The sequence below is a fragment of the Crocodylus siamensis genome, chromosome 11 (assembly GCF_052110815.1).
Source record: "Crocodylus siamensis isolate JL-2025a chromosome 11, ASM5211081v1, whole genome shotgun sequence".
Lineage (NCBI taxonomy): Eukaryota > Metazoa > Chordata > Crocodylia > Crocodylidae > Crocodylus > Crocodylus siamensis.
In genome coordinates this window covers 41,061,545-41,080,867 of record NC_143405.1, presented here as the reverse complement: position 1 = coordinate 41,080,867, position 19,323 = coordinate 41,061,545, and the positions used below count along the sequence as shown (strand labels likewise).

Sequence of the window (19,323 nt, the reverse complement as noted above, 5' to 3'; positions counted from 1 at the left end):
AATGGACTAATCTTCCAGCTGCTGGATCTGTGAAGTTTACAGCCATGTTGCGTTTGTACATTGAAACTAAGCATCCTTAGCAGGGCTGAGAATCTGAGCCAACGTGTCTGAGTGTATGTGTTACTTTGGACTAAGAATAACTTCTAGCACCTCACCCACCTCTTCCTTGAAAGATTCCGTAAGGAAGTTAATGAGCTTTGGGTCTTGCATTCAATCTGTACAATCCAGTGTTGTTCTCAGGCAAAGACTTCTGATTCCGCACTTGGTTTCAGAATAGCTTTACAAGTTAAGAGTCTGATACATCCTCAGTAGAAAAACATATCCAGTTGAAACCCATCCCACTGGCTAGGTAATGGCATTTCTCTGACAGCACTATATAAGGTTGTTGCAATTGTGTGGTGGAACAGATTGACAACTGTGGTTCCCTCTAAGATGTCTGGCAGTGGGAGCTGGGCTGCGTTGGGTATTTTCCAGAAAGACCTCCCCACATTGTAGTAACACTGTTGGAGCTGGCACTGATGTGACTCATTAGTGGTGAAGTTACACATTACACTTAGCCCATACTAAAAATCTCTGGATGGTGTCAAAGTTGGAAGGTGCTGGGAGCAGTTGCAGGTTAAGGATTAACAGCGTTTCTTGCCTGCCCCGCTCTGACCAGTGGCAATGCAGAGGTGCACCCCCTGGCAGGTGGGAGCACCAGTGCCCCCTCTCCCCCGCAAGCTCTGGCCAGGGATTGGGAGCGCTGAGGCAACTTTGGGGAGTGCTGTGGCTGCTTCACAAATTGGCTGCAGGGGTACCCCCACCCCCCATCAGTGAGACTGGCTGCAGGGGCATGTGCCCCCTAACTAAGGTGGCACCAGTCACCCATGGTTCTGACTTGTCACTAGAGAGATGGTGAGCAGGGTGCTGTGGGTGGGAGGGGAGCTGGGAGTGGTGCATCCTGGGATGCTGGAAGACTACAAATTGCCCTTTTGATGTGTGTGGAGCAGACTGAAGTTACCTTAACCTGAGCTAGGTAGCACAGCCCAGAGTTAACCCTTGCATGGAGTGGTAGAATTTGAAATTCTCAGCGGGCACTTGGCATGGGTTAAGGAGCTTTAGCGCATGGGCACTCACATTTTAAGTGCCCTTAAGATGGTCTACGCTGAGTGTGTCACTTCACCCTAGCGGAGAGGTGACCTGTTTGGTGACAGTCCCTCAGGGGCTCAGAGGTTTCCCGTTCCTGTCCCGGTCAGACCCTGACCACGTCCCTTCATCCTTCCAGCTGTGAAACCTTAACGGTGCGTCCCCTTTTGCTCTTCTCTAGGCCAGCTCAGGCAGCGGGCCGCAGGCGCCGCTCGAGCCGTGTCCGGCGCCCGGCCGGGGGACACGCACGTGCCTCCCGCCTGCGGCGCCATCCCCCTCCCTCAGGGCGGGAGCGGAATCCGCGTTTCCCTCCCGGCTGCCGGCGCGGGCGGCGGCCAGGTGGCCCGGTCTAGTCCCGGCCCGGCCGGATCCGCCGAGCACCGTGTCAGCCCGCCGGGGGCGGGGCCGGGCCGGGCCGGGCGGCAGGTGCGGTCGGAGCGGAGCGGAGCGGGGCTGGGGCGTCCGGTCCCACTGCTCGGCGCGGCGCGGCTGCAGGTGCTCGGCCCTCCCAGGCTCTGCCCTGCCCTCCCGGCGGCGCGGAGCCGAGAGCGCAGCGCAGCGTAGCCCGCGGCAGCTCCGGCGCGGCGCGGGCCATGCCGGCGGCCACCGCCTCGGGGCTGGACGTGGCCCGGACCGTGGGGATGCGGGAAGACGCCGGCCGCGCCCCGCGCAACTACACAGGTGGGTGAGCGCGGCTGCGGCGCCGGCTCGGGGTGGGGGGCGCTGCCCCTCGGCCAAGCCGCCCTGCCCCGGCTCCCCGCGCCTCGGACACCAACTTTTCCCGGCCCCCGCCCCCGCCCGCGCCCCCCTGCGGGCCCCGGGGCCGGCAGCGGGCGGGGGCGACGCGGATCCGGCGGGGAAGCGGCCGGGCGCGGGCACAGGCCGCCTTGGCCGGGGCGGGCTCGTGCCAGAGCCCCGGGGGCACCAGCAGGACGACGAGGTGGCGGCTGGCAGGTGCTGGCCCGGGGCTGGGTGCTGGGGGGGCTGGGTGCCACCCGCGCGCCCACTCTCCTAAGAAGCCGGGTTGCGCTCGTGGCTTTGCTTCCTGCGCTTTTGTGCAGTTAAAGCGGAGGGTGAGTTGCTGCTGGAGGCAGTGCAGCGGAACAGCCTGCGCCCTGGTCCAGAGGCCCCGAGGGACCCCTCTGGGGAGTGCCGTCTTTGCATGCAGGTGCTTCCGCTGAGCTGCCCCAGCAAAACTCCCAGCCCTTGGGCGCTGACTTCTGTGAGCCAGACTACTCCCTGGAGGCATTTGCCTGCACTTCTGAGCCATAGCTGCCACCTTGAAAATTTCATGTGCGTTGAGGAGTTTTAAATTATGTGAATCTCTGCAAGTGCCTTGGCCCTCATGCAGCTGCGGTTCCATGGTAATCATTTCATAATAGCCCTTTAGCAGTAGGCTCTTGTAACTGATGGTTGGAAAAGTTCGTTTACGTTGGTGTAATTGTACTGAAAAGCTGTCAAGACTCTATTCAGATTAAAGGCTTTGAGAAGGATAAGGTGCTAAATCGACATAATAAGTTGGAAAGAAAAATGCAAGCTGATTGCTTGGGACTTGTAGGACGTGTTCACTACCAAGATGTTTTGGCAGAGCAGTGTTTCCATTTCCAATAATGACAGATAATGTTGCCTTTAGGAAAAAAAATTACTTCTAAATATTATACTAGTTTGATTAAAAGCTGAGTGAAAACAACTTTTGCTTTGGCTTACATTAAGTTTACTGGCCAGCATATGCTGTACTACTGTTTCTATTGCCCGGCATCAAAGTATAATCGAATGTGGTTAACTGAGATACTAGGGAAGTACTGACTAAGGCCTGCTTTTGCAGCTCTTCTGCAGTCAAAAAACCACCAGTGCAAATTTGCTTTACTTGCTCTGCTGTAGCCTTGGTTTTGTTGTTGGAACAGTTTTGATCTATAGAAGTGTTTTGAAGAAACAAAAATAGCAGGAATTCACTGTCGTTTTTAGTCAACACATGCGGAGGAAGCTGGCTGCAACAGCTAACCTTACTAAACAGGTCATTCTAGCAATAATTTACTGCACTTTAAATATTATGTAGTGGAATTATCTTGTGATAAGAGGGGGTTTAATGTCCACTTGCTTGTATGCATGTATATAAAAGTAGCATGCAGTGGTGGCAGAGGTGACTTACAATGATAGACATATAGGACCCATGTAAAACTGAAATATAATTTTGAAGGGGAAAGGAATAAATCTTCATAGTAATATTGTGTTCAGAGCTCTCTGCTCTTAAAATGAAATAATCTCTTGACAAGTACAGATAGACTGGGCAGAAAATGAAGCTGTCTCATTTTTCTTGAAACAACACTTTAATGGTATCCAAGTACGTGCATTGGAGTCGGTTTGGCCTTTGGATTCTGTCTCAGTCATCTAAAGTGGGGATGGAAGGTCTGGGCATCCTTCACTGCTCTGTGCTCCTGCTTAGGCATGTGTGTCGAAGGTCATGGTATGCACCACCCTGATCCTGAAGGATCAACGGTTGCCTGCCTACTACGTGCATTAAGATCATTTAGCGGGAATGGGGCTTAGCACTAATGGATCTTACTGGCCCTAAAACACATAAGGTATGTCTAACCCACCGACTGCAATGTAGTGTTTTGATACCTAAGATAGTATTAAATGAGCTAACGTGTACCAGAAGCTGTGCAGCTGCAGCAGCATAGAGCTTCAGAGAAAGGGATGAATTACTTGAGCTCTGCCAGTACAAAGTGGAGAAGCTGAGAAGGTGTTATCTTCCTCCCAACTCAAGGACTGGATTTGGGGCTACTGTCACCATCAACCAGATGGCAACCTCTTCCAAAGCAGCAATGCCTCATGCTGGTACTAAGGGTTTCTACTCAAGCCCCAAACTGAAGTCAATGAGACTGCTCAGGATAGGTGTTTGTCTAAGAGTTTTCTGGAGCAGGCCTAAATGTGGATCTGCAGCTTTTCCTCTGATCAATTCCTGTTGTGGCCTACCATAGCTGTCATGAGGCAGGTACAGTAGGGTCTGTGCCCCAGAAGAATTTACAGACATGCCTGCTGGGCAGCGGGCACCTATGCAGCAGGTTTCCTTGTATCCTGTATGCAGGCCATACGTAATACAGAGGGCCTTGCTCTGGTCTTCTCTATCTATCCTAATTATAAATACCTATCATCGTCACATCAATATTTATTTAATAAGCTGGCTCTGACTTGATCTCTAATCCAGCAAGGGGGTTTAGATACACAACTAAAAATATGATGGGCTAGTTGTTGTCATATAAGTCTTATTGGGGAGACTTAAGATTTGAACATGTTATTTATGCAGCAATAACTGTAGGAGAGCTGACAAACTGAGTCCCTACAGGAAAACAGTTGTACAGTAGTGTATCTTTTTCCTGTTCCATGCTATTGGAGATCATTTTTCATATCACACAGGTGGCATGTCCCCATTGTAAATTTACAGGCCACAAGTGATAAGGTAATAATAGTGATTTATGTTGAAAGACTCCCTCAGACATCTCTCTTGCAGTCAGTGAAAAGGATGATATGACATGCCTATTTGCATGAATACATTAATGAGGAAAAGTTAAAAGAAATTCATCTGCATAGCCTTACTCCTTTCAAGTCTCAGGAAATTCTTAGTTGTAAAGTTCAAATATGCAGTTTTTCTCATGCTGCCCCTCCTTCTCCCTTCCCTTTCCCACCGCCCTTTCTCTGTCCCCTGATCCCACCTTGACCTGAAACAGATTTAAATAGGGGGCTTGATGTCCCTTTTGGGACAGAATGTTTGTTAGCAGGCTGAAATCCTCAAAAATATACTTCAAACTAGAGCTGTGGAAACTACTCTATATTATATTTCTGGTTATAAGAGAAAATATGTGTTACCAGCAGTGAGTATGGCTGAAGGCCCACAGTAAAGAGATCAAAGTATTGTAGATACTGTTCTGGGGAAGCACAGTGTTATGGCACACACTGGGATGGCAGAGTCTTCAGTAAGGGATCATGGTGTGTGGAAAAGTGCAGCAAACTGTTTCAAGCACCTTTGAAGCTGAAACAAAGTATTTCCTCATCCCCAGCCCTCACTTGTTTAAACAACCACAGACACATTACATTTTTCATATCACTCTGTGGCTTTTTGCCATTAGCAAGTTAAAGCTGTTGAGATAAATTGTTCTTGCCGTTCTATAGTTGTTTACACAGGGTAGATACTTGGTGCTCATCTGTCCCATGCCACCTCAGCTTCCTTGTGCTGCTTTGGGAAAAAAACCAGCTGGAAATCTTATGCAGTTAGCTACCTGGGGTGCGGTAGATCTGATGAATCTCCTGTTAACATGGGTTCATTAGCGGCAGGTCCTGTCAGACCAACCTGGTGGCCTTCTGCAACCAGGTCACCAAATCCTTAGATGTAGGGGTAGCAGTGGACGTAGTCTTCCTGGATTTCCGGAAGGCCTTCGACACTGTCTCTCATCCCATTCTCATTAAGAAACTGGGGGACTGTGGTGTTGACACCTACACAGTCAAATGGGTCGCCAACTGGCTGGAGGGCCGCACCCAGAGAGTGGTGGTGGACGGGTCATTTTTGACCTGAAGGGATGTGGGCAGTGGGGTCCCCCAGGGCTCGGTCCTCGGGCCCTCACTGTTCAAAATCTTCTTCAGTGACTTGGACGAGGGGGTAAAAAGCACCCTGTTCAAATTTGCTGATGACACTAAGATGCGGGGGGATGTGGGCATGCTAGAAGGGAGGAATAGGCTGCAGTCGGACCTAGGCAGGTTACAGGGGTGGGCAGATGAGAACAGGATGGGATTCAACACTGACAAGTGCAAGGTGCTGCATCTGGGGAGGAAGAGCCAGCACCATACCTACGGGCTGGGGAACTCCCTTCTTGTCAGTGCAGAGGCAGAAAAGGATTTTGGAGTCATCATTGATGCCAAGATGAACATGGGCCGGCAGTGTGGGGACGCAGTCAGGAAGGCCAACCGCACCTTGGCATGCATCCACAGATGCACCTCAAGCAGGTCCAAGGAGGTGATCCTCCCCCTCTATGCGATGCTGGTCAGGCCACAGCTGGAGTACTGTGTCCAGTTCTGGGCACTGCACTTCAGGAGGAATGTTGGCCAACATGGAGAGCGTCCAGAGGAGGGCCACTCGCATGATCGGGGGCAGCAGGGCAGGCCCTACGAGGAGAGGCTACGGGACCTGAACCTGTTCAGCCTCCACAAGAGAAGGCTGAGGGGGGATCTAGTGGCCTGTTACAAACTAGTCAGAGGGGACCAGCAGGCATTGGGGGAGTCCCTGTTCCCCCGAGCACTACCAGGAAGTGACTAGAAATAATGGTCACAAGCTGGCAGATGGTAGATTTAGGCTAGATATCAGGAGGCGCTACTTCACGGTCAGGGCGGCTAGGATCTGGAACCAACTTCCAAGAGAAGTGGTGCTGGCTCCTACCCTGGGGGTCTTTAAGACAAGGCTAGACAGTCACCTTGCTGGGGTTGTTTGACCCCAGTACTCTTTGCTGCCATGGCGAGAGGTGGGACTTGATGATCTGCTCAGGTCCCTTCTGACCCTACTAACCTATGAAACCCCTGTCACGGGAGTGACATGCAGGGTTTGGTCAGTGAGATGGGCCTTGGCCAGAATACAAGCTTCTCTGTTGCCCCTCAGCTTCTAGAAACCTCTTGGAGGGTAGTGTAGACAGACGTAATCTACAGCATCCCGGTCTGCTCTAAGTTATGTAAGGGAACAGGTGAGTGAAGGTTTGGAGGAAGGAAATAGAACGGTAGTGTGAAAAAGCCTTTTTTTCCTGATACCCCAGCTTGAAATATCATCCATGAGAACTTCGTAGCAGTAATTTGACTTTGTCATGGTCCCTCCCACATTTCTTCAGTTCATAGCCCTGATCTGGAATTTATAGCTCTTTCAGGGAACTTCTGTATGAAACCATGTGTAGGTGGGAAGTTGATGTGATAGCACTCAAAGCACATGGCCCAAAAACTTGCTGATGGCTTTTTCAGGCAGTTGGGGAAGCAAGCTTATCAGTGAAGACACTATAGACACTATGAGATTATGTGGCAGGCCTTCCAGGTGTTTATTTGAGAAGACCAAGGTAAGCATGTTTTTCCTCAAAGCCAGAAATAACAAAGCTCTGCACCAAGGTAGTAAAGAGTCTCTTGTCAGTGTTCCTTTGATTCCATAACACATTTGGATTTGCAGGCTGAGGGATAAAATAACTCCAGGTTTTCCCATAATTTCAGTATTAATTGGGCAAAATAACAGCTGGAAATCTTATGCAGTTGGCTACCTCGGGTGTGGTAGATCCAATGCATCTCCTGTTATTCCTGTCACAGGGTTGACATGCAGGATTTGGTCAGCTACAGCTTGTACGAACTGAATGGTAGTTTCTTCAGGTTTTTATGTTCAAAGAGAAATCTGTGATGTAAGACAAAAGAAAGGAAGGTTGCAGAATTATCACTAATTGCAATGTGGGGTTTATCTTCTGCGTCACAAAAAGATAACCTCAGCCCTTAAACATTCACACCAAATATTATTGTAGCTTAGAGGGAACAATTTTTGTGTGCACCATAAAACCTAGAACAGGATAATACAAGAGGTAGAAAAGATTTATTAGGTCATTTAGTTCAGTCCCTGCCAATGCAAGATTGTTCCCTACAGTATTCTCCAGTGCTTTGTCCAGTCTAGTTTTAAATTACCCAGGTTAACAGATGAATTATGACTAGACATCTGAATTTCACCGAGGGATTGTACCGCTTGGTTTGGACCTGAAATACTGAGGTTTTAAAAAACTGAAATCAACAAGAAAGGCATCTGGCTGTTTTTGCCTGGCCAGGGTGTTAAATTATCAGAATGCACTTGGCCCTCCCATTTGCACCATGCCAAAACAAGGCAATCCTCGGAGTTGCGTAAGAGGGCCCCACAATAATTCTGTTTTAGAGTCTAGATTAAATCTAACAGAAATCTTGCACTCCTTGCTCAGATAAGACTGCCTGATTTTGTTTTATGTGAAGGACCAAAGAATTCAGTAGATAAATTATTTAATCAGAACCAGCAGACTTACATGGCAGTTTCTACATGAGAGTCTGAATTTCTACTCCTGTATTTTGATAAGCAATTGTGTTGTTCCACAGAACAGCCTCAACTTGCTAATAGATGAAGAAACTGGCACAGAAATTATTTGCAGCCTCACTGGAATCCTGCTTTATTGTGCAAGCTTTTTTATATTTTTGAAGACATCATAGACACTGCTAAATGCATAGGTTATGAAGAGTAGAAATGAATCCTAATCAAGACTCAGTCATAAAATCCACTGGGGCTACGACAGGTTTGGTTACAGGTCAGGTCTACGCTGCAAAGTTTTGCTTGCAATAGCACCTAGGAGTGTGAAAAAGAAATTACACCCCTTTATCTGGTGTGACTTCCTTGCTCATTCCTGCTGTGGATGTAGCTTGACCAGCTCATAGTCAAATGAACCAAAATGGGTACATGTATTGAATGGTACTGTTAAGCATTTGCAGTGTCTTTCTCCAATTTTAGTAGTATCTGTTGGGATATATGAATTCCTATCACAGGATCCAGTCCTGCTAGGTGGTTTGCATCTATGAACTCCACAAAAATCAAAGGGTTCTCAGCACCTCAGGATCACATGCAAAACAGCCTGTATAACCTAGAACCAATTCATTTTCTGTGAATGATGCTGTTCACAGTGTTGTATGCTTTGAAATTGTGGTACATGCTTCTGCATACATCTCTGTCTCTCTCTCTTTTACACATACACATGGATGTTCTAACTTGTCCCCTCCCCCCATCGACCGCCACCAAGGAGGAATAGGATCTAGAAGCCTGCAGTCTGACCTCAGCAGAGAAAGAATTATACAGTTATAACACTGCAGAGAAGATTAAGTGTGGCTGTTTGGGTACTTTCTCAGTACATGAGTGATTTCTATCACCATAATAAATTGCATGTTATTGCTAACTCTTTAAGACTAGAGTCTAAAAAAATCAATTATTCACTGAATTTCTTGCTGAAAGTTGCAAATGCTGGGTCACAGTTCTTTAGTACACAGTCAGCAACCTGAAACAGAAGGTCAGCTAAAGAAAATGTTTCAGACTTTATTATCTGAAAACAGAAGGAAGCATGCACAGGCCAGTATCTGGCCCAGGAGCAAAAATGCAGGCATGATTCTACTTTTCTTTGGTCTTGGTGGTTTGTTTCACTCCACTCAAGATGGGCATGTCTGGCCCTAGCAAGGCAGCTGAGAATTTGCCTAGCTTAGTGTGGCTGTACAAAATTGTCAAATCGGCTGATATACCAACTGCCATTTGACTGGGTCCTCCTGCATAGGGGACCTGTCAGGGCAGGTTACAGTCTGCCAGCACTCTGTTAACTCTCAGCTGGGGACCACAGCCAGGTAGAACAGCACTGGGTTACTATAATTTATCCTGGGGTTAGGGTTGAGAATTATGAGACCATAATAAGCTCCCTGATGGCCTTCTTCAGCCTGGGCAAATGCTAGATTTCATTCTTTGGTGACCGAGTCAAGAAATTGTAAAAGTAAATCTTCATTTCTTGTTGACCTTGGGTACCTAATTTTTTTGTATGTTCACCCCTAAGTTTTATTCTTTTAAAAAATAAACAAAGTGTTCACTTTGGGATAAATTGTTTGAAAATGGCAAAACAATCTGTTTTAATTTTTTTAATTAAATATTTTTACTTTTCATTTTAAACTGACTGTTTGCCATTTTCAAACAATTTATCCCGTTTTGGGACCTAAATTATTTGCCCACTTCAACCATAATTAGTGAGTAATTTTGGTCCCCCTGAAACTGCATATTTCAGTCAATTTCAATCAGTATTTCAGAACTTGAGAGCAAAGTCTGGCAAATTTGCCATGAAAGGGAAAGGCCAGCGGTAGAGGCAGAATCTCAGACAAGATGGACATCTACTCGGAGCTGTAACGTTAATTATTGTTTGCATGTGTGCATAGACCACAATTAATGAAGCAGACCAGACAGTTATCATGAGCAGATAATCTAGACCTGCCCATGTGCTGAAGTTGGGGCAGCTACATTGACTCATATCAGCTGAGGATCTGACCCGTGATGACTAGGTACAGATGTTCAGAAGGCCAGAGCCGAACCGATCTAAATTATGTGGTTTTCTGTAAATGGCATAGTTTAAACTGGTAGCAAACAAAACATGCATTCACCCTTTGGAGGAGGGGAGGGGGGAGGGGACACATGAGAAATCTTAGACCAGGTGCCACCATTTGTAAACCAGTCTATGGCATGTCTACATGAGACACTAGCTGCGCAGTAGCTGAATAATACTGTGCACTAGCACATCACAGCACAAATAGTGCTAATACGCTACAGCACAGTATTGTTTGGCTATTGCACAGTAGCATCACATAAGACGTTCACTGGAGCTACTGCACACTTGCAGTGCATTTATTTAGTGCTTGATTATACAAGTACTAAATAAATGCACAGTAACCACTGCACAGTAGTGTCTCATGTAAACATGCCCTTTGTGCACCAAACTTCTGTTCTGTTACAGATATAGACCAGTTTTGTGTGCTGAACTTCTGGTCTGCTACAGGTATAGACTGGTTTCTGATCACTTATACTGGTAAAAGTGTTATGTCTGTACCTTGCCAATAAGTCAAATGCAGACTGAAGACTGGGAGCCAGTTTGAGCATAGCAGAGAACTTTAAATATGTGGGAGGGAAATTGCTTTGGAGGCTACTGTCATTTGGGCTGGCTGTCAGGCTACAGTCTGTGCTAGGCCACTGTCCTTGCCTTCAGGAGGCTCCTACAATGGAGAAGGCAGGAAAGGAAGCCAAGGACAAGGCAACTGGCTTGCTGGAGACTCCTCCAGAAGGGCAGTTTGGGTAGTCTCCTCTTCCTTTACACTGCTGTTCATAAAGCCCAGGGGGGCAGTTAACCTGGCTTTTAGTGTATGTGTTTCTTTTAACAAAGAAATGTTTTTACAAATAAATTACAGTGAATAATAGATTCTATTCTGGGTTTGGGACAAGGCCCTCTTTGCTTCTCCATTAGTCAGCTGTTGAAGGCAGCATTTAAATTCCACCTCCTATATTGCAAATTAAATGAACCATTGAAACCAATGATAAAAATGGGAAACATCCTGATATTGTTATAGAAACATATTTTTATTCATTTCTCCACCATGTGTGCTTAGATAACTGTCTTCTGTTCTTCATGCTCTCCCCCAGGGCTACTGCATATCTTAAATCCTTAGCCTCTCATACACGATTAGCTCATAATTTCCCCCTGCTTCATACCCATGGCTTAAAGAGGATTAGCAGGCACATCAATTACAATTATGTGTATAAACATATATATCTATCAAGAATTTTATGGATTATATTCTGTCTGTTTTACAAATAAACTACTTTCCATTCCTATCCAGCTATTTTTCAAAGTTTATGTATCTGTGCCATTGTGTTTTAGGCTAGCGTTGTGTGTTATAATGAAATATATGTGAACTGATTAATATATCAGGTATGTTGGAATGGTACCAATCTTGTGAAGAGAGAGCACCATTTTCTGATCAGATATCTGATGGCCCCAACACCTGTGAGTATTTAGCTGATGATCTGAACAAGCTATGCTTGGTTTGAAACCTTAGGTAATTTATGCTGACAGTCTCCATCTGTGAGGAAAGAAAGAGAAATCTAAATCCTCCTCTAGTCTTTTGATGTAGTGACATACAGAACTATCAAAAGAAACAAATTACTTGTATAATTACATTTCTTAACTTTTTTAAACTTCTAGGCTAGGGACAGACATTCAAAAAGCATGAGTCTGAATGGATTCAATCTTTGCAGCTTAGTCTAAGCTTCAGAGATTGAACTGATTTGCAAATGGATAGACATTCACTTTTAATTCCAGAAATACAGGCACATGCCTGCAGTGGCTCGAGCCAGAAGCCTAGGGGTGCTAGAGCAGCCCTGCCTTCCCTTCCACAGTGCAGCTGAGCTGAGGGTTTGGGGGTAGGGAGAAGGCTGGCCAGGCCCTGGTAGACAAAGTGTGACTGAGGGTGGGGTTTAAACCTCAACCTTGAGCTACAGGGTTTGGAGGGTAGGGGAAGAGGGAACGTGGCCAGAAGGGGGCATGACCAGACCCTGTAGTGGAGGAGGAGGGGAGAGCTCTGCCTGTCACAGCAGCTCTCTGACAGCTGGGAGCAATCTGGGTACACAGCTCCACTACCTGGCCCCAGAGGGGGACTTTTCCCCCTCTTCCTCCCCCACCCCCTCTGCCACCTCCTTGCCCCCATAACCTTAACAGGGCCATGCCAGGATGGTTGCGGTCCCTGCCAGTGGGACAGGGAAGGGAGGTAGGGGAATAAACCCTATCCTGGGCACCATGACAGAGGGTGCTGTCCCCACCCCCCCACTGCTCTGGGGGTGTGGCCAGATGCCATCCTGGCATGGCCCAGTTAAGGCAAAGGGGGCAGGGAGGGGGTTAATTTCTCCCTCTGCCCCTTGTGCTCCTAGGGCCACAGCTGGGGTCTGCCAGCCCCGGCCACCCCTTCCACCTCTGTTGCTTGCTCGCCCACAGACAGGCAGACCCTGGGCTGTGTGGGGTGGGAAGGAGGGAAGAATTAACCCCCTCCCTGCTCACTTTGCCTTAATGGGGCCATGCTGGGACATGTCTAGCTACATCCCTGCCCCTGCTTGGGCTAGAGAGCAGGTGGGTGGGGCCAGCCCTGCTCTCTGGAGTAGAGAGCACAGCCCAGCCCAGGGCTGCAGAGCATGCTGGAATTCTGGAGGTCTCTGGTTTAACTTAAACCAGGAGAGGGTCTAGGACAGAAGTTCCATGAATTGGTTTGACCCAAATCGGTTAAATCTGATACTATATTCAACCAGGTTTATCTTAAACCAGTTATGGCCATTTTGCAACTGGTTTATGTGCATTGAACTTCTATTATGTTATAGGTTTAAACCAGTTTCTGATTACTTAAACTAGTTTATGTGTGATTTCTGTCCCTAGCCCTAGCGTACGTCTCTAAAGGAAGAGTAATAATGATGAAACATTTATTTGTTAAGGCATTTTGAATGATGGCTAGCAGGGACAGGAGTTATTCCCTCTCCCTCCAGTGTCCGCCAGAGGGGACAGGAGGGGGTTTATTCTGCTGCTCGGCAGCCACAGTGGTCGGGGCAGGCAGACCTGGCTGTGGTCCCCTGGGGGCAATGGGAGTAGAAGAGAGAATAACTCACATCCCTGCCACCTCTATCAGGAGCCAGGCTGGCCTACCACTACAGCAGCAAAGGGGGAGCCCCCAGAAGACCCAGTTTGGGTCCCTGCTGGTGGGACAGGGAGTGGGGAATTAAATCCCTCTCTGGCCAGTTCAGCTTGGACTGGCCACGACCTCCCCACAAGCTGAGGGCACACTTTAGTGTCCCAGACTCCTGGCCTGAGCAACAGTAGGCATGTGCCCACATGTCTGCGCTGTTGCAAACTGGTTCAACCTAGGCAGGTTAGACTAACCTGTGAAGGTTGAATCAGTTCAGACTCAGGCTTTTTGAATGTCTGTCCCTAGCTCTAGAGCCATGCTGTGGCTGCCATCCAGGCTCCATGCAGCTGAGTCAGCGCTGATGCTGCCCCGTGAGCCCCCAGGACCACAAGGCAAGGCTGCTGGGGCCAGCACAGGTGGGGCATACCCTGGGGCACAAAGCAGCAGTACAGTTACATGCCTCTGCTGTTTGTGCTGCGGCAAATGCATGCCCTGGTGTGTGGGGATGTGCCTTATATGGGAGCAATGAAAGATTCAACAAAGAATAATCATAATCATTTTATCCCCATTGAGAGTTGGCCTGTAATTCAACAAGATGTTAAAAAATTAAACCAGAGGCTAAAACCTGAGTTTTCATAAAGCAGTTGCAAATGTACTCTATATATACATAGCATACACTGATATTCTGGCAACTTTTGTTATTCTGAGATAATACATTACTTTTATTATGGATTAGGGAAAAGGTTAACATTTCTGGTCATTGTTGTTTCCATTAGAAAGTATGGCTTCTGCTTAGTGGGTCCCACATATCATTTTGGTCTGTCTGCAGAAATGCCATGGTTGACTGCACATATTTAACGAATGAGAGGTTATATTCATGAGCATTGGGGGAAAATAATGATGGAAGTTAAAACTATTCAAGGTATAAAACTAGCTTGATGTCTTGTGAATTTAATCTCCACCAGAAAAGGTATTTCTAGGCCTTGCAAAACCTGGCTGGTAACTGGGGGGGAAAAAAGGGAACCTGCAGCACTGCTGCCTTTACTGTTAGAGTGGGGAAGGCAGGTACCTGGACAGCTGTTGATGAAAGGATGCTGTGCGGAATACAGGAGAGGGGAGGATCCTTCAGTGATGTTTGGTTATCTTTTATGGTCTGGTCTGTTCATCCAGATCCCTGTAATTCATTCAAGATAAAACAGAATAATGATCCAGGGACTAAGGAAGTTGACCAAACAGAAAAAAAATGTTCTTTTTTTTCCTTTCCCTGTATTAATATTCCTGAATAAGGAAGATGGTTTTAGAGAAGAGTTGTGTACATATACTGCAGATTTGAGATCTACGCTGGATTTGGTAGTTTTCAACTGCAGCAGACTCTCTGTGCTTCCACTGATTGTGCTTCCACAGTGGTTTTGTTTTGTCCTTTTATAAAGAGAAAAGGCATTTAGTAAAATCAGATTAAGATCTAGCTTTGTATTTGAACCTTTCTAGATACCACAATTGTTTAGATGGGTTGGGTTCAGGCATATGTCTGGCAATATGTGGTATTTTATAAGTAATCAATACCGTTTTCTTTTTTGTAAATGTTGATGATGCTGTTTGTTATACAAAACCCATTCCTAATTGGGCTTTTAAAATAGTACCCTCAGTGCTTGATCCTGCATTGCACAGTAAGGATGTCAAGACTGGGAAGGCTACTGACCCAGTGATGGATACTCATTCTGTGCTAGTTTTGTATTGTGAAATGGTACATATATGTTTGGCCATTGTGCACATTTTACAGTGTCTTAAGTGCAAATGAAGATGAAAGGACTGGGAATGTTTCTAGTTTCAGATACACTTGTAATATAATCCTCTTTAGACTGTTTATTCTAGAGACGAAAATGCAAGCTATACACTTGATAGTGCATGTAATTTATTTCTTACATTATCTCCTTTATAATGTATTGGAGAGATCAAAAGTCAATAACATGATTAAATGTTGCCCAGCGGCCGAGGGGATAAGAAGGTCACAGCTAGTGCAGCAATAATAGATCCAGTCACTAAAGTCATGAAAACAACAGTTGACGCCAGTTTCACTAGTGACTTTTATTTGAAAAAGATTTTGCTTAAAGACATAGTTTTAGTGAATTCCTCAGCTGCTATTTTTAACTGGGGAGTAACATTGCAGTTGTAAGTAGATGAATGCTTCTAGGTTGCTTTGGTTTTAATGCATCTTCATATATTCATAGATATAGGGTTGGGAGGGACCTAAGTAGATCTTCAAGTCTCACCCCCACCCTGGGCAGGAGAGAATACTGGGCTTATGTGACCCCAGCTAGGTAATTATCAAACCTCCTCTTAAAGACCCCAAGGTAGGAGCCAGCACCACTTCCCTTGGAAGTTGGTTTCAGATCCTAGCCGGCCTGAGTGTAAAGTAGTGCCTTCTAATGTCCACCCTGGACCTACTCTCAAACAACTTTTCAGTGGCTATTAACTGTATCGTTATCATCCTGTATCAACTCTCTTGATGCCTACCTGGCTGGACTCATTTGAGTCCAGTCTTTTTCTCCCGCCCAGGCGGGGGGGTCAGGCTTGAAGATCTACAAGGTCCTTTCCGACCCTACTTCTATGATTCTATGAGGTGCCCTAACTTAATTTTTCAATATTGCTAGTAAATATGTTAAGGAAATGCAGGAAACCTCTGTGATTACTTAACCAGAGATCTCTTCAAATATCTTGTATTTCTTTTCATTATTATTTCTCAGTTCTACTTATTAATAGAAAAATATTAAATGTTACCTTCCTGTTGAAATCTACAGACAAGGATATTCTCTGATGCAAACTGGAAAAAAATGAGCCATGGAATACAGTATAGTGACTAGAACCAAATCATCCTTTTAAAAAAGAAAGAAAGAAATAAGAATCAGCTCTCTCAGATCTTCCATTTCTTCAGACTCAAAGTAGGGGTATCACACATGTTGCCACCCAACATTTTACCATGTATCATTTGGATTTTTTCTTGACTAATACAGCATTCAGGCTGTGCAGAAAGAACTACTTCAGAAAATAGCTAAAATGGTCATTAGTGCTTAGTTCTGATGCTCACTGGGATCACTGTATTGAACAACCCAATACTAGGAATAGCTGTTGTATTTGTCCCTGGATAAGCTGTTTTTGTGTTTGTCCTGGGACAAAAATATCACCCTTCTAATTAAGGTTTAGTGAGTGGCTGAATGCACTGCTGTTTTTCTGGTATTGATTCGATGACGCAATCCCAGGATAAACTGTTACTACTTCTTATCCAGGAAACATTTTTAGGATTTATCCTTAGACAATGGACATGGACATTTGTACAACTGTGCTTTGTCCTAGGTAAAATGGTTTATCCCAGAATGAATATGATGTTTGTTTGCAGCTCAAACATTAATAGAAAGATACTGGTATTGTTTGGAAAAGGTTAGATATTTCCAACAGAGATTAATCGTTTAGGCTAAGTACAGGCAGTCATAAAGCCCCAGGCTGAATCGATTCAATCTTTGCAGGTTTCTCTAAACTGCATAGATTGAACTGATAGGCAAGAGTACTCGCGTTCGCTTTTGAAACCAGAAAGGCAGCCAGACCCCTGCAGTGGCCAATACTGGTAGCTGGGGGGCAGTAGATCACACCTCCCAGCCCGCTGGCCACTGCCAAAGGCCCTCAAATGCAGCTGAGCAGGGTTCATCCTTGATTGGCTGCCAAGCACCCGCCCCCCAAAACCTTGTGCTCCCACCTCAGGCAGGAACAGTCTCTCCAGCTGGGGGCCGGCCAGATTCCCCAGCTTCAAAGGGGAGGCTCCACCGCTGGCAGGGTCCCCCAAGCCCTGTTCCTGGTGCAGACAGGGGATGTTCCACTTGTTACCAGACTTAATATTAGATTTCAGGGTGGGAGGGAGCCCCGCCCCTCGCCTGGCCGGCCCAATGCCAGACCCCCAGCTGGGTGCTGCCCAGTGTGGGGTGGGGCGGGGGGGAGAGAAGCTCACAGTGGAGGATGGTCTCTGCCCACAGTGGGGGGTTGACTCCTGGGGTACTCCAGGAGCTGGGCTGGAGTACCCCAGCCACCCCCACTCCTCTGGCTCAGTGCTGAACCCCCAACCAGTTATAGCCCAGTGCGGGGGGAGGAGGGGAACCACACAGTATGGGGCTTGACTTCCCATGCCTGCAGCCAGGTTGGCTGAGGAGGAGTCATGGCTAGGGCCTCCAGGTTCCTGGCTCTGGGCAGGCAGAATCAAGCCCCTGCTACGGAATTCCTCGTCCTCCCTCATGCCAGGTAGCATCCAGCATGGGTCCAGTGCCTGGGGTGGGGGGGCTCTCCCCTACCTCCTCAGTCAGAGAGGGGGCTCGGGTGGGGCAGACCCTTCTTGGCTAGAACAGACAGTACAGCCCAGGGCTGCAAAGCATCCTGGGATGCTGCAGGACTATGAGTTAACTTGACCTGGGAGGGGATCTGGGACAGAAGTTCCATAAACTGATTTGACCTAGATTAGTTATGTCTGATACTACATCCAACCAGGTTTATCTTAAACTAGTTTTGGACATTTTGAAAGCAGTTTAACTGCACGGCACTGCTGTTCTGTTACAGGTTTAAAGCTGTTTTGATCACTTATATTGGTTTATGTGTAACTTCTGTCCCTAGCCTTAGTTCAGATCTAAATCTACATCTCACCATGCTCAGAGTTCTGGAATATTTCAGTTTAGGGTTTTGGTTTGGCCTATTACAGTGAAAACGCTCAAACTTAGCAGCAAAGGCTTGTCTTGTCTCTGGTCTTTTTGCTGCTTTTCCTAGCAGAAAATTCTGAAAGTAAACTTAACCCCCTGCTACCTGCTGGGTGGGGAGTCCTGTATGCCAAAAACAGCAGAGAGAGTGTAGTACAGTTTTGGCAATTCCTCCCCACACAAACAATGTACTAGGTGGCGCTCAGTGAAACCCACAGGGGACAGATCCGGGTTTCTATTTTCCCTGCCTCAAAGGTGGTTGAATTTGTGGTTTTGTTTTGATCCACTGAGCTTTGGGTTGGCTGCAAAAATCATCTCTGGATTGGGATCATCTCTCACGGCTGGGAAGTGTTTGAACTTGGAGTTGTTTGCAGCCTTTAATCCATTCTTAAATATGACAGTGGCTTCAATTTACTGAGAGAGAAATAGCCTTTCTGTGGACACAAAACTTATTCCAAATTGGGTTGACACTAGTTAGAGAACAGCATATAAATAGGGTTAGGTGTTTGACCTGGTCAAATAAAATTTGGTCAGTTGACCAGTCAAATATCAATAAAAACTTGTAAAAATTTTTTTACAATAGGTAAAAATAGGCCCAAATACTATATTGAAAAGGAGAGATTTTCCATTAAGAAATGTGTATAAAAATAAAAAATCATGTTTCTGTTAAGAAAACTGCAACAAAATGTAGTTAATTGTTACAATCTTTGACCCGTCAAATATATGCAGTCAATTGACAGGCTTGCCAACCCTACATAAAAGTCCACAGTTCTTCATGTGTGGTAAAGCCAAATATTTTGTGCCATATTAATTGAACAGTTTGTCTCAAAACATAACAGGGAGTGACTCAGACATTTTTGCTAGAGTAAGACCACAAATTAAAGTAAAAATAGTCTTGCTTTGATGCATGCTGTGGGTGAAATTGCTTGTATACACCCTCCCATTTTCACCCCATGTTATTTATTTCTTTTCCCTGGGTGTATTTATTATCACTGAGCCTCCCCTCATTATATGCAGCCCCTATTGCTCTTATCTCTCAAGGTTGCTTTGCAGCTTGCCTTGATTTTAGCTTGTGCACCAGCTTGACCACAGTTTACTTTAAACCAAAGAAACACCTGACAATAGAATACAGGAACTGACTGCAGAGTGCAGACATGTGCTTGTTGCATTAAATTTGATTGGTTTAAAAGACCTGTAGAAACCGCAAGAA

The 19,323-nt window shown here is 46.3% G+C and overlaps 1 protein-coding gene across 3 annotated transcripts in view; it reads left to right on the top strand.

Moving 5' to 3' along the window:
• The first annotated feature begins 1,440 nt into the window (after positions 1-1,440).
• SUSD3 (sushi domain containing 3) overlaps positions 1,441-19,323 on the top strand; it is a 73,057-nt gene continuing 55,174 nt past the window's right edge. For all 3 annotated transcript variants that reach the window (XM_090022534.1, XM_090022535.1, XM_090022536.1), the window contains exon 1: positions 1,441-1,806. In XM_090022534.1, coding sequence (XP_089878660.1) covers positions 1,719-1,806 — 88 coding nt within the window. In that variant the 5' untranslated portion in view covers positions 1,441-1,718. The remainder of the gene's footprint in view (positions 1,807-19,323) is intronic.